This window comes from Mytilus californianus, unplaced genomic scaffold (genome assembly GCF_021869535.1).
Source record: "Mytilus californianus isolate M0D057914Y unplaced genomic scaffold, xbMytCali1.0.p SCAF_47, whole genome shotgun sequence".
NCBI classification, from domain to species: domain Eukaryota; kingdom Metazoa; phylum Mollusca; class Bivalvia; order Mytilida; family Mytilidae; genus Mytilus; species Mytilus californianus.
Window position 1 is genome coordinate 41,217 of NW_026262698.1, and position 16,912 is coordinate 58,128.

The 16,912-nt window shown below is 32.0% G+C and overlaps 1 protein-coding gene across 1 annotated transcript in view; it reads left to right on the forward strand.

Moving 5' to 3' along the window:
• Nucleotides 1-14,809: 14,809 nt before the first annotated feature.
• Nucleotides 14,810-16,912, forward strand: part of LOC127700025 (inter-alpha-trypsin inhibitor heavy chain H3-like) — a 31,427-nt gene continuing 29,324 nt past the window's right edge. Inside the window, exon 1 of the mRNA XM_052203465.1 lies at nucleotides 14,810-14,973. Coding sequence (XP_052059425.1) covers nucleotides 14,884-14,973 — 90 coding nt within the window. The 5' untranslated portion in view covers nucleotides 14,810-14,883. The remainder of the gene's footprint in view (nucleotides 14,974-16,912) is intronic.

A 16,912-nucleotide genomic window follows, 5' to 3' on the forward strand; every position in this document is an offset into this window, starting at 1 on the left:
GTAAGATAAAAAAACTACAATGTCAAAAAATGTCTTTCGTTTGGAATTTAGTTCGAACGGGGTTTCCTAAGGGGTGATAGAACATTAGACTTGATTTTTGTTTTAACTTTGAGATACTTATTATTAATTTTTTATATAGTTTGTATAATCTTTGTTTATCTGGAAAAAAAAGAAGAAAAAAATAACAGACAATTTCGCATAATTCTTAAACGACGATCAAAGGCATTACGTTATTTTTAAAAGACGGACAATTTATAACATGTTTAAGTATTATTTTCTTTGATAATAAGAACCATGCTTGAAAAATCGAACGAAATCTATTTTTGACCCTAATGGCAAGTAAGAAACAGAAAAAAGAAAAAAATCCAAATTGGCGCCAAATTATTTTTCCGCGAAATTAACGCAATTTCAGAATGGCGGGTTTTAATATCAGTCCCATTGTTGTCTTAAGAAAGTAGCAACAACGGTCGTTTCTAAGGGCTTGCTTTCCGACTGATAAAACATAAAAAATATTCAGAATACTGAATGCTTTTTTATGCCAATTTAACAATTCGTATCAATAAATTAATATTGTAGACTTATTTATCTATATACCAACGTAGACTTTTTCGTTGTTTAATTCATTTGTTTTCAAACAAGTAAGAAAACTAAGGCAAGCACCAAGTTCAACACTTAGTATACATATCAGTGGCCCTCCCAATCTAAAAGAGTTGAGGACATTTGTTTGAAATATTTATATATATTGTTAGATACAAGAATTAAAACCAAATAGCAAATATTTTTGTTTGTACTTTTCAATGATTATTTGTTCATGTTAATTTTTTTTTCTGTTTCATACTATGATTCTATGTTACAGTCGGAAAGCAAGCCCTTAGAAACGACCGTTGTTGCTACTTTCTTAAGACAACAATGGGACTGATATTAAAACCCGCCATTCTGAAATTGCGTTAATTTCGCGGAAAAAATAATTTGGCGCCAATTTGGAATTTTTTCTTTTTTCTGTTTCTTACTTGCCATTAGGGTCAGAAATAGATTTCTTTCGATTTTTCAAGCATGGTTCTTATTATCAAAGAAAATAATACTTAAACATGTTATAAATTGTCCGTCTTTTGAAAATAACGTAATGCCTTTGATCGTCGTTTAAGAATTATGCGAAATTGTCTGTTATTTTTTTCTTCTTTTTTTTCCCAGATAAACAAAGAATATACAAACTATATAAAAAATTAATAATAAGTATCTCAAAGTTAAAACAAAAATCAAGTCTAACGTTCTATCACCCCTTAGGAAACCCCGTTCGAACTAAATTCCAAACGAAAGACATTTTTTGACATTGTAGTTTTTTTTATCTTACACATCGATGTCAACTTGCATCTTTACACAATGTACACACATTTAGTGTGTTTGTTTGAAAAAGCAATGGCTAGCTGTGAATATTTGACTGGATTAATTATTCTCTATAAGTCAGTGAATTGTTTGACTTAACTAAAACAAGGTAAGGAAATCGTATACTGTCTTTACACAACCTTAACCAAAACTCATTCATCGTTTATAATATTATAAAAAAATTTGTGATGAAGTAATCCTGCAAAAGCCAAAACTGCCAAAGGTAAATGAAAAAGTCTTGTCCTAAATATGAACTTAAAACAATCTCTTTCAGACTAGCATTTTAATCACTCTTATTCAAAGCATGTTCATACTGACTTATGACTTGTGATCTAAAACATAATATTGTTGACTTAGCACTCAGAATCTGCTCTGAAATACTTTTATATAAATATAAAAATGCATAATTGTTAAAAAAAAAATAAATAGAAGAAGAAAAATATTAGACCCAGTCTTTTTTGTTCTTATCTATTTTCAAGTTCATGATTAGAACCATTTATTTATTGGTTTAGTGTTTTTTTTTTATAATTTGAGTCCATTCATTAGAATCTGCATGGAATCAGTGAGACAAAATTTACTGTTATATTTAGTTTGTTCATACAAGAATTGCAAACTAATTTCCTTTTATTTCAAATAATGATGAATTTACATACAGAATACTTTCATTATGGTCTCGTTTAAGTTTAAATGAAAAAGGTAGGATCAGGTATCAGTAATGAAAAGGAGTTCCTGTATTTGATAATTTTAATCCTGTCTTGATCCATTATTCATGAATACTTTGGCTACCCCTTGTATGATTAAAGTTGAAAAATTTATTTCTGTGTTGAAATAATTTGGTTACAGCAGTATAAATACTTACCAAAATATAAATATTAAATTAACTCTTGGAATAATAATATTATGGCACATACTGACATAGGGCCTATTTGAGTATTTCACTGAGACTGAGTTCTGAAAAGTGATAAAATGTGTTTCGCTAATTTTTTTGCACATGTCTTTAGTATCAAAATATATTCAATAAAATTATTTTAAAAATATCCTCATGTAAATAACAGCATATGGTGCTTAATATAATAATAGTTTGATCATGAGAGTGTCAAACAAAGGGACGTAACTCGTAAATTACTATCGGCCCCGCTTCGTCAGAAATATCGACACATCGAAGTGGCACATTTGCGTATTACAGCGTATTAAGTGGCACAAATTTGACATATCATAGTCAAAGTTATGTTACATAACATAATTTAAATTCAGCATAGCTTCCCGAGAAGTTAAGAAAGAAAATTACGATTTTAATTTCCAGTGACCGATTTTTTTGGTCAACACCTAGACTTTGAAGACACATTTTGAGAGAAAAAATTAGTTTAATCCATAATTGAGTGGATCAATATATTTCTTATATACTCAAGAATGTTCACTTAAAAGCAAATTAGTTTTAATTCATGCAAAAAACTACAAATTCCAAAAAACGGGCTTCACTTTTTTTGGTAAAAAAATGCCCATATATGGTAATCACATGACTTCCATTGTTGCTTTAAGAAATGGGGTCAAACCGGGGTCAGCTTTCCGACTGTTATCTTATCAATGCGAAGCATTTTAAAGGATCATTCTAAAATTTGATAGCGCTATTTTGCCTTCAACTCAATTACGACATAAAATGACGTCAAATAATATATGACGTAATAATGACGTTTTATGAAAAAGATGGATAAAAAGAAAACAACAACAAAAAAAATAACCACATAATGAATAAAATATATAAAATGTATTCAATAATTGAAGGAAACTTTTTTAAGGGTATTTTTTAGAAATATCAAAAAGTGAAAAAAATAATCGATTTTTTTACACAAAGGACATATATGTCCTTCCCGCAGTAAGCCAGGGGAAGACACATGTCATATGTCCCTGTCGCAGTAAGAGGGTTAAGGTGGCTCACCCCAATAAGGACCCCCGGTAGATTTTTTTTATTTTCACTTTTTTTGTAGATTTTTTAATGATGAATCCAAAAAGGCAAAGAAAAAAGGGGGTCATCAGGCTCGTTTTCCCCTCAAATGGAAGCGAAATGTGCGATTTTGACCCTATTACAACAGATTCTCGGGTCAGCCGGGAATAGCGATAAGGTGTATTGCGGGATACATTTGATATTTTACACAATACCTGTTTTGCAAATATATCCAAACTACTAGTATGTTGAAGATCTATAGTACGTTGCATTCAAACCTGCATATCAATGTCGTTTACGGCGTCCACTTTCAAGTGCAGTGGGAGCAGTGACGTCGGTATGACGTCAGAACTGTAACTGTGAAGCGAAACCTCCTCCAATAAAGGAGAACCTCATATAATTCGATTTAAGGGCTTTGAAAGTCTCTGTTAAATTTATTCACAACTTTCATAGGCTCTGGACTTTTTAGAGCTTGACATTATAATGTATAGACACCTGTCTTTTGTTAGAGACTTTATGTTGGCCCCAGTCTTCTTTGTGTTGTTTATATAATTGGCTTGTTGTCTCATTATACGCCACATATCCTTTTATTCATAACGCATACAACGTATGTAAACTTTAAATTGAGTGAATACTACTGTATATTCTGCATACAAAATCTGTCATTCATTTTACGGCAAGTTTCTTTAAGGACCTCTGAGGAGCCAAAAATTTCTAGTATTCAGTAAACTTTTTTCTTAACCTGATTTTGTACCCAATTCTGATTTTTACCCATTTTTTTGCTATTATCATGAAAAAAAATCACAGTTTCACAATTAAATGTTTTTTCATACTTTCAATAAAAATGAAGTGGACCAATCTGAATAGATTTAACTAAAAAAAAAATATAGGTAACGTTAGGTGTTAATATAAGAAAGTTTATAAAATTTTGTTGCTTTTTCGTGTCAAATTTACCATGCTGTCAATTTTGTAAATTTGGGATTTTTCTCTTTTTTTAGAATACAAAGCATATTATTTCAACTTCTTTTTTATAAATGATTGAAAAAATACATTCTAAGAAATTCGAAAAGAAAAAATTGATATGGGATGTACATGTTTCTGGTAAAATTATTTCTTGTGCCCCTCACCCATTTTCTCAACATTTTGGCTAATGAGACTGACTAGATTGGTAATAAAATTTGAAAACTTTATTACTCAAATACTACTTATTGTAAATACACAATTTTTTCACAGAGTTAAGTTTGATTATAATATTTTTTAAATTCATTGATATTTTCCACTTGTATCACATGTTTTGGAAATAATTCCAGAACGAGATTTCAACGAGACTGAAACGTCAGAAGAATACATCTTTAAGGATGTCCGCTACTCTGTTTCAAAATAACAAGCTTTTTAAAAGACTGTTATACATTGAAAGTATATGAATAAAGGAACTTAAAAAGCAGGAAAAGTGAAGGGTCCGTGTGCTTGTTTTCAAGATATAAGCCATTGAAAATTTGGCGGGAAGTGATTCTCTCTAGATTTTTCATACACTTAACATTGGCACCCTTTTTCTTTCAAAAGCTATGAAAAAATAAAAGGATTTTATAAGATTTTCAAATATGGCTTTGTAAACAATATGTAATCAAAATATGAAAAGAAAAGTAAGGGTTTGCGGGCAAAAACTTTTAATGGCACTACATGGATAAAACTAGAGGATTCCGAATATCTAACAAAAAATCAAATACAAGAGTAGCAAACATCATTAAGTGCTGTTCGGAAATACAAAATCACGACTTTCAAAAGCACTGTGCTTAAACGGCTGTACAGCCCAATTTGGAGCCGCCTGGCATCGGTAAGAAACTTCTTACTTAAATAATTACAATACCATGAATACAACACAAATGTTCAGTAATAAAAAAATTGTATCAATGATCATCAATCTTTTACGGAAAATCCTAAACGTAAAAGGTTATTTAATACTACAAAATAAACGATGACAGCACGATTTGCGGAATCACTTTGGTTGTAAGTAACTTGAAAACATCTTGTTCGTAATTTTTTTCAGTATACCAATAGAGATGTCCGTAACTTTAACATGATGTTCTTTAACCTTGGACATAATATATTATAGAATAATAGTCCCAGCTGTAACTTTCTTAGAATCGATATTCGTGAATGAAATAATCAAACATATCTATAGAGATTGTATCGAATATATAATCAGAAATAAAGTAGATTTCTAGTATGATATAATTCTTCTGTGAATACCAGCTAATTGATAAACTCGACCCTTTTTTTTTTAAATTACATGTGTTATTATTCTCCCTGCCATTATACATCTAGTGACATAGATACCATACTTTATCACTCAATCAGCCAAACACAATGGAACTTCAAAATTTAGCATAAGAAAACGAGTTTTTTACGAGAAATCAGGACATGCAGCTTATAAATCTAACAACTTCCCACTGCAGATATCACAAATTTCAGATCAAATTACTAAAGGCTTTAAGTTTTAACCATACATTAATAGTGAAAATATGAAAATCACATTCAAGAGAATAAGTTCAGTGTCAATCATGGGCGGAAATACATAGACGAAGCTTTCCAGACCCCTTAAGGTGGCTCACCCCAATAAGGACCCCCGGTAGAATTTTTTTATTTTCACATTTTTTGTAGATTTTTTAATGCTGAATCCAAAAATGCAAAGAAAAAAGGGGGTCATCAGGCTCGTTTCCCCCTCAAATGGAAGCGAAATGTGCGATTTTGACCCTATTTCCAAACTTTTCCACCATTTCATCAATAACGACTACATCAAATTCAAAGACTTTTAGAACCATGTCAGTATGATTATTATGTGAAAAAACAATTGGTTAAATCGATTTTTCGTAAAAATTCCCCGGTAGATTTTTTTTAAAAACGGATATGTCAAAGATATGAACTTTTCGAGCATTTTAAGGTAAAATAAAATGGGGGTCACCAGGCTTTTAAAAAAGTTACGAGCTTTTGTTTAACCCCTCTACCCCATGAGGTCTGATTTCAATGCACTCCCCTTACTGAAAAATAAGCCTTGTGGCAAACATTTGCCGCAAGTTTGCAGCAAACATTGCCGCAAGTTTGCAGCAAACATTTGCTGCAAACTTGCCGCAACCATTTTACCATGCAAATAAAGGTTGCGGCAAGCTTGCTGCAAACATTATTATGCAAATTAGATTTTCCGCAACTGTTTGCTGCAAACTTGCGGCAATTGTTTTCTGCAAACTTGCGGTAAACTTGCAGGAACTACACATATACCAATGCCATGTGTGTAGACACATTCAATTTATCTCTTTCAAATTACACATCAAAATTTAAAAAAAGAACTTCCTGCCTGTATACAAACACTGTCATTGAAAGAATACTTGCACACTTATGAGATTAAAGGAAATACATAATCTTATTGATATTGATAGGACAATCTAATTGAGATATAAATCTCTGATTTCGTTATACTCATGCTTCGACGCAAGTTACGATTGATCGATATTTTATTAGATTGTTGATAGGATCACGTATTAATTAATCTGAGGAATGCCATTTGTGATGTCATAAACATGTTGAAATTTACATTTTGACCTCAACATCAAAATTATAAAATATTTTACCTGACAAGAATAAAAGTCTTTTGAATATCTGGATAGATATATCATACTTTTCTATTTACAAATTCAAAGTCAACATTTATTTATTTCGACTGGGTCAATACCGCTGCTGGTACAGGGGTTATCATCTGACCAGTAAGCAATACTTCGACACTAGTATACCGTCACTAGTATGCTGAATTATTAAAGATATTCTATGTGTGGTTTACAACAAGTGTGTTGTGTGGTATACAACAACTGTGTTGTGTGGTACACAACAATTAGACAAAGTTCTTTAATCGATCATATCGAAATCACGCATAAAAAATACGGAAACGCTAATATTTCATCCAAATTGAGTTCATGCAGCAGGATGGTTGACAAATAAATTAGGAAACAGGAAAATATATTATTAAAAAATCAAAACAAATCATGCAATAATTAATGAATTGGTTTAAAACTTTGGTATGCTGCAAAGTTCAAACTATTTCAGCAATATAAAGTCTGTCTTAAATGTTTGAATACATTTTTGTCGGACAAAAACATCAATGTGAATTTTATATTGAATAATATGAAAATAAGGTGGTATGATTGCTAATGAGACAACTATCAACCAAAGTTCAAATCAAGTGGATGTAAGCAGTTATAGGCAACCGTACGGTTTTCAACAGTGAGAAAAACCCATACCGTATAGTCGGCTATAAAAGTACATTGAGTATTCAACATTCCAATATTTCCGAAATACAATTGAAAATATACGTTGACTTCCAGCAGAAAGTGAGTTGTTGAGATTGGATTGATAAGTTCTTATTAAAACAATTTTATATAGCTTCTTCAAAAGCTTATTTGAAAGCAAAGGATGTATAAGTACTTGAATACGTCAAGAGCCATATGACCAAAACGGAAATAATGAATTAACTTCTTTGTTTTGGTCATGCTTGTACATTTTATACAATGATATTTTTCCGTAGAAGTATATGATAAAAAGATCATACATGGTTGTAGTCAATTTTCATATTAAATGTATCATCAGCCCTAGGTTGATATCAACCCTCGATCTTTCGGTCTCTGGGTTGATAATTTGTCCTAGGGCTGAAAAAAAATCTGATGTAACACCGTCATGTTATTATTTGATATTATCGACTTTTTGTGCACATTTGTGTACTCATTTATTTTTCGCTTTCTGAAATTGCCATTCCGATGAAGTTTTATATAGAAAAATCGCTTGTATCGCAGTATGTTTGATTTTAAATTATAAGAAGAAAAGTGCAACTTTGCCTTCGCCAGAAAAAAATCAAAATTTACCTCTTATTATGTGTAATAATACAAGTGTTAACTTATTTGTCAAGCTTTTCAGTTCAGAGCTAAAATGATTTGTAATTTTGTTAGATATTGAACTTATTATTCCTCAGGGGCAGCTGTCTTCATATAAAATATTAATTAGCCAAAGATATACCTAAATACCATCTGAACAGTTTGAATTCAAAACTTAAAATATTTCTAAAACAGCTTTTCTTAAACTTGAACACTACCACTATGAAAAATTACCATTTACATGTATTATGATTTTGTCACTAGCCATGTAAAAAGAAGTAAACCTATTGCACGTGCCGTATGCTCTATATATAACTGTTACTTTTTTTTATAATTATCCTTTATCCGCACTTGTGTATAATCGTGATAAGTTTGAGAAACAAATGGAAAAAGCCATTTTTATAAATTTGGTGCATCTGAAGCGCTTTTCTGGAATTTACTTTTATCTGGAACGCTCAAACATCTTAAATACTTCACAAGTCTATTTTAAAGCAAAGGATGTATGACCACTTGATTACGTGAGGAGCTATACAAACCAAAACGGAAATAATGAATTAATATCTTTATATTTGTTCATGTCTGTACGCGTGCACGACGGATATAGATATTGCATTTAGTAAACACTGAATATTTTTAAGATGGATAAGACTTTTTTTAATTCGACATGAACATTTCATCGGTGTACACTGGAAACTGACAGATTTTTTTTTTGGTTTTTTTCAAACTATGATTTGTTTGAAAAACTGATATTGATATCGATATCGTGTAGAAATTTATTTCTAACACTTTTTTTATAGAGTAGTAATTGTATATTATCCGTATATCTTTATAGAAATGAATTCGTGTTATAAAATGAAACCTACTGTCAGTTTTCCTGTTATAACTTCTAGGTTTTAAAGTCAATCTAGCCTCGGCATTTAATGTGCCGTACGGGGTGGCAGATTAATATCACGAGGGGATGAGAGAATTATCCAAAAAAAAAGAAGATAAGTTTGCCTGTTAATCTGTTTTCAACTTTGTTCTACCGGGAAATTAACAATTTTACATCAAAATTTGAAAAGACTTCTCGCTTCCATCATTATCCATGACGAGCTGAACAATATTCTACGGCATTTGATCTCTGGTGGAAAGTTGACTCATTGGCAATCATACCATATGATCTCTGGTGGAAAGTTGTCTCATTGGCAATCATACCATATGATCTCTGGTGGAAAGTTGTCTCATTGGCAATCATACCGTATGATCTCTGGTGGAAAGTTGTCTCATTGGCAATCATACCATATGATCTCTGGTGGGAAGTTGTCTCATTGGCAATCATACCATATGATCTTATTTTTATATCATATGAAGCTTGACACAAATTTCAGGAAACTCTCATTTGTAGTTTCCGAGAAAAATACGACGAAAATATCATACATGGCTATTATGAATATATAACGGCTCCGTGTTGAAGGCCCTCTTTGACCTATAATTGTTTACGTTTTACACATTGTGACTTCGATGGAGAGTTGTCTCATTGGCACTCATACCACATCTTCTTATTTCTATATAAGCATATCTTTTTTTTAATAAGTTTTGACTTTGTTGTCGATCATTTATGGAAAAAAGGTTGTTAGGGGAAAGGGGGAGACTACATTATTTCTTTTTTTTTTTAATTTTGGTATTTTTACTCTCTATATCTTTCTCTCTCTTTACTGTTTCGGTGAATGTTTGAATGTTGATTTATATCAGATAATGATCATATATCTACAGACATCTTTATTTGTCTCCAAAATTTGTCTTTATAATTTGATAAATTGAACTGATCTTGCACGTGTCTTCTCGATAAAATGTCTTTCACGCTCCGAAACTAGATCTTTCACGATCTGATTGCCATATATAGACTTGACCAACGTTACTTATACTTAAACAATGATTTCTCTCGATGTAAAGTGAAGGCCGTGCCAGCTGTTAATTCATTATGAATGATCGCTCAAGTAGATTAGAAATACAAAACTAACTGTGTCCAAATTTCATGGTAGTGATGGGATCAAAGGAATACTGTAAAATAGTTCAGAAACATATTATATATCATTATTTCATTTTTATTTATTTTTCAATTTTTCATTATGAATTAATTATTTTAAATCTAGCTAAATCTTTTTCGTTATTTTTTTTGACATCCGTGATAAAAGAAATACGTACGTTTTATGATTTTGAAAGTGACTTATAGACCCAATAGGTCGGGTTTATTTTATTGTTTATGTAATATATTTGTATTTTGTTAAACTAAACTGTTATTACCTATGTCACTACAATAAAAACTGTCTATTTTTATTCCATCAATGTTGTTAAAGAAACTCGTGTATTGCTTGGTTTGTTTGCTGATCGATATATCAGTCTGGGGAACATGATCTATTATAGTAGTAGAAATTGGGCTTTGAATTAACTTCGATAAACTGCTAGTACCCTTAGATCGGTACTTTGTATCTTTTGTCGTTTTGTTAGTGTCTGTGTGTGTGTGTGTGTGTGTGTGTTAAATATGGATCTGACGAGTAAATCCCTTTCAATCATTTTACAGTTTCGTTTGATGCGCACTGTTACACAGGTTTTCCAGGGATATGGGGAATGGTTGGGCATTCCAAAACTTCGCCACTTTCTTTATATGTATGTCACAAACAAGGAATATTTGTTGCAGTGGTTTTCGTTGGTTTCCATAAGTGTTATTCATTTTTAAGTCATTAACTTAAATCAGACTGATGGTTTTCTCTTTTAGATTGCTTCACATTTTTATCACTGCGGCTTCTTTGGCTTACTATACGACATTGCCTTTGTTCATTTCGGAAGGCCGTAGTCCACGATGACCTATAGCATCTTTGTCCCTTTGTCTTTGGTGAATAGTTGTCTGTTTGGCAAACACACCACATCCCTTGATACTAGTTATGGATGAAAGTAAAAAGCGAGCTTGTATGATACTGTAATGATGACGGTGTATCATTCAGGGTTGGGGTAAGTCATTTTATACCATGGAAAATATACTTCACATCCTTACCTCTTAGGATTCCATTGAAATTTAGTATGTCGTTTAAAGATGTATGTGAACGAATATAATTTACTTTTTAATGCAAGGAAATTGCAGTACCAACATTTCATTGTGTGGTTTTATCTACTTAACATCTCCTCGCTGTACCGCTTTAACATTGTATCTTAGTATTTCAAAGATCGTAAAACAAAGAGATGGAAGGAAATGTAAATTTAAAAAGTCTTCAAAAGATGTCTCCTTTTGTTAATATAAAAACAATGAGATCGACAGTTTATACTTATAATACAATAGTGAGAATCATTTGTTAACAAAGCATATAAAAAAGTTAAATCACAATAGCTGTTAAATCCAACTTTGGAGCTAACCGTTTTAACTTATTTTGAAAGTTTAGTTTTAAGAAAATATTTCTAAATGTTCGTAATATTTATTCTTTAATATAAATAAGGAGATGTGGTATGAATGCCAATGAGACAACTCCCCAACCAAGTCACAATGTATAAAAAGTTAACAATTATAGGTCAAAGTACGGCCTTCACCACGGAGCCTATGCTCACACCGAACAGCAAGCTATAAAGGGTCCTAAAATGACTAGTGTAAAACAATTCAAACAGGAAAATTTAATACTGTTTTGACAGCGTATTCTTGATGTACAATCTTTTGAAAATTTTCATCTTTTTCAGAATTAATAATTCTTATAACATATACCTATTGATATTGCAGTTGTGACAAGTTTAATCGAGCTTTGAGGAATGATAAAAATGTCGTCTTTTTAAGACAGAGATCAGTATTGCTTCTAAAAGACTATTATTACAAAATGGTGATTAATACTGCAAAAGATTTCTTAAACATGAAAAAATAGTGTATGGTTTAAAAAGTTACATTGCAATATTCTAGGCATTGTAAATAATTCCAAAAGGTCAAATCAAGGTTGTCACAGAATGACGAAAGGTGAAACGAATAATATATAAACAGAATAGAAATAGGACAGACAGCAATATAATACAACCACTAGATACGAGTGTCCTGGATTTCGACAAACTTGAAAATAATTTGATATGTTTTTGAGCTCTCAACCCTGCAACAACTAGTGGTGATACAATTTAAAACATTCAGAAGGATGTGTGCAGCACTTACTAGTACTGTTTCATTGCAATCCCATTTACGGTTATAGATTATTATCCTGAAACCCGTTTTCTGAACTCATTTAAGTCTGTAAGTAACTAAGTGTATGTCTTTGCCACGCAATGATCTCAAATGGAACCTCAAGGGTGGACTTGGGTAAAGAAATAAGGTCACATTGACTTCTTCCGTTACGACAGTAAAAAAGAAACCTTTCTAAAGTGGGGCGTCCACTTGGTTGTGTTGGATGTATAAATACGCAGTCTCGTTCGATTGGTGACGTTAACTCCGAAGTCTTTTGAAGGCCGAATGCTACGTACTCTGCACGTTAAAGAATCTCTTTTGATGGTCCTTTATTGTCATGTTAATAGTCTTAATTTCTATAGCCTCATTTCCAGTGCATTTCCTGCCTTCAATTCCAATCAGCCGACCTTGCATAACCTTTTCTACTAAAATATATTTCTACTAATTGTTAGTTTTTCTCGTCCTCAACCAATCTCCGGCGCAGAGATCATATCCGTTCCGTTCAATACTACGTAACACTACACTCAATATGACGAGGTCATATTAAGTGTAGTATTGCGGAGCATGCACGGAACGGATATGAACTCTGCGCCGGAGATTGGTCCTCAACTTGCAATAAAAAAAAATGCAAGCAAGTAACAACCAATCTCAAATCGGATAATCTTTTGTAAGGATTTAGAGTTATAATCCGGAAACTCCTTTCCGGCTGCATTAATTTCGGTCTATTTATAGTTACTGAGAACTTAGATTTAGTGACAACAAAATCCGTATCAATCTTCTTCTCATATGAGAAAGTTGTTCTTGCATTTCGATATAAAGTAATTGATTTAAAATGTGGAAACCAAATGAAATGATGGGCGGATAAAACAGTATTATACACTCGCTTCTTCGTAGTTTTTAGTATACATGTAAAACAACGTTCATATTTTGCGTTCTTATGTGCAATTTTACTTTTGTATTCTGTCATTTTAAATTAGATGTGGAATAATTGCCAATGAGACAACTGTCCACCAGAGTAAAAAAAAAGCGTGGATTTTAGAAATCATAGGTCCATACGACCTTCAACAATGAGCTTAACCCATACTGTATAGTCATATATAAAAGGTCCCGACATGAAAAATGTGAATCAATTAAAAGGAAAAACACAACGGTCTGATTTAGGACGAAACAACAAACGAAAAATAAAGAATTGTAGACAGCAACTAACGAAAACCATCAATCTACAGACTCCTTACATAGGACAGGTGTACATATACGGAGTATTTAAAAAAATGTTTATGATTACTCAACCCTTTCCTTACCTAGAACAGCGGTGTAACAGCACAACACAAGAACAAACCGTAAACACCGTTTGGAAATGGATTGACTCATTAGTTTTCTACTAAGCTAAAAAAAAAAAAAAAAAAAAAAAAAAAAAAAAAAAAACCTAACTACACTACAAAGACACATATAATCGATCTAAGAATACTAGCAGTTACTGAAAGCAAGTTCAAAGCCAATAACAAATAAATAAATCATGTTCTCCCAGACTAAAGTATCATTCAGTTCACATCAAACAGTGAGATTTAAGTGTGAAGGAGAGGCGAAAGATACCAAAGGGACACTCAATCTCATTCAATCTCATTAAAAGTTAGAGGAATGCACGACCTTGTGCAATGGCGAAATATTTATAAGTACATAATATTGAAAGGATGTAGGACCACAAGTTTTGATAACTGTATATATCAATACATTTTTAGTCATGTTTTAATTTATCAAAAACAAAATCAAAGACACTATTCAAAGATCTTACAACGGTGTTAAATTGATATCCCTTAGTAATAAGTTTATTCAAAGAATCAATGATTTTACATGGATCGTACCTATAATTACGTGCTTAATAAACACCATTACTGAAAACTTCGTGATGTGTATTGTTATATCTCATTTGTAAGAAGAATTCCAAAGGGACAGTCACACGTCCAAACCAAATCATATTATCTATGTAAGAATTTAGTAAATGGTTGAAGTAAATTTACATTCATTCACTAGTAAAAATATTTAAAATCGCATTCAATCATTATATAACGATTAAATCATACATATAAATGCACACCATTTACTTCTATTTCTCTTTATAATGGTGAGATTAAATGCTTTATTTTTTATTTCAACTTAAATATAACCTCGCAATATTGAAACGAAAAAACTCACATTATTTCTTTATTTATATACAATATATGAAAGACATAATTAACAGATTATTTCACATTATTGAACAAACAATAATATGATGTTGCATGGAAATAATTTGTTTAGAAATCCCTGAAATTATTATGTAAATATGAAGTAACATGCTGTTTGACCAGGAAATATTAGTATGCCACAAAGACGTATTAGATGAGCTTAAAAGAAGTGATTATAAAACTGCTCAGAAATACATCACTTCAAATTATTTGCAGACGTGAAATAATTACATGTATGCCATAAAGTGACAAATGATCACGATGACAACAGAGCTGTTAAAGTTTCATTATGTGATGCTTACTTTGTTACTTGTAATACTTGAACATTTTGTGATTTCACAGGTAAGTTTTTAATGGTTTTTATTCGTTTTTCTCAGCATCCCAAACCCTCAGTGCTGCTGCTCGCTTCCCTCAAGATTACAAAGAAGGGCGCCTCTATCTTCAAAAGGGAGAGCATTAATGTAAGGTTTTTCTACTTGTACGAAACGTTCATCCGCAGACCACTGAGGTTGAGAATTGGACGTCCCTGCGAGAGTTCATCGATAATGCAAGATTTCGTAAACCAGTTCTAACTCCAGACGACGTGGACCCTATTCTTACAGACAAAATGAACTTTAATTTTATCAGCAACAAAATTTATAACTATGGCCCAGTACGTGGAATTGTAGTAAGAAAACGTTAGTCTCTACAAGCTAATATGATCCATATAAGGTATCTCGTAAATGGTAAAATAAAAAAACAACAATTGATGATGGTTATCTGAGATAGATAACATGGAACTAATGAAACATTTACGGTAATACATTTTAATTTTAATTTAATTATTCAAATTTCATTTTGCAATATTGGACAGTAAGTTGAGATTGTTTTGATCCATTCTTAAAGTGAAAAGTTACAGTAAAATATTTATTAATATACTGCCAAAAATTCATGCAGCTTAAATATCGACAAAAGGTATACAATATATATTTTCACTTATCGTATGGAAAGCCTCAGCTGTCATATATTAGAGATTTACAAAACGTTATGCTGAAGCTTAAAATGTAAAGTTTAGACAGCGTGATGTTGAATTGAGTCATCAAAATGCTAACTCTAAATTACAATATGCTAAGTTGAATTTGCGCAATGTTGACTTGCAATGACAAGTGCTTTAGTCGTGATAGTATAATGATAAGTCACGATGTTGTGATGATATGCCAAACACACGTAACGTTGGGTTTAAAGTACATGATGTGAAGTTGACGTTGCATGATGTTAGCTTGCAGATGGATACTGCTCAGTCGTCCACTTCGATAGCTATGATAACAAATAAAATGAATAGCTAAAATGTATGGTGCTGATATAACCAGGAAGATTTGGACAAATGTGAAATAGAAATAAAGCTAATTCCGACAATATATTTTAAGTGCTATAGTGACAATTTATTAATCCGTTTATCAAACCTTTTACATTTCTTTGTGTTTAATTAATTCTATTGTTAAATATATGTTTGTCGTAATGGAAATCACTCTGACGATGACAACTTAATCCTTTGGACACTAATCCTTTGCTATAGTAACTGTTTTCTATATATGCTTTTGTATGTTATTTTGTAGTCAGTTTAGGTCTTAGGTCTGGTACTGTCCGGACCTTGCTAATAAAGTTTAAAGTATTGGTATTCCGTCTTTGAATTACTATAACACGGAAAACGCCCGGTTATATATTGGTGGAGGACCCGGGCACGATCTTGAGGTAGTTCCCCCAAACTAGTAATGAATACCTCTAGAAGCAACTATATGGAAGCAACCTGGAATTACCAGCCTTGCAGAAATGGACATCAGTTTCCGATGAGAAAAGCAGATACCTATTTGGACTTTTTGTGCAAATATTGCGGTAAGACATTGAACGTTTTCACCTACCATCGGTGTTATGCAGCTAACGCTTATTGTTACAAGTGCAGACATCATGGACATTTTGCCCGTATGTGTAGTTTTCACGTTAAGTCGTGTGATAACCCAAAATCGAAGAAGAAATCAAAGTCAAAAATTCAAAGAGACAGCGACCGAATGAGAACGTTTATTGAGAAGAAACAAATGTCTCAATTTCCGTTTCAAGAACTCGAGGACAAGGAACTCTCCGCTTTTACGTGCTCCATACAGGACGAATCCGCGAAACTACACATTAACAAATTGAAAGTGTCTAACCGAAACTTCATCAAAAAAATCGCTGTGCTGAAGTGTGAAAATTCTAAATTGGATACCGTAGTGAAAGATAATGTAATGTTGAGTGACAGTTTGGACAA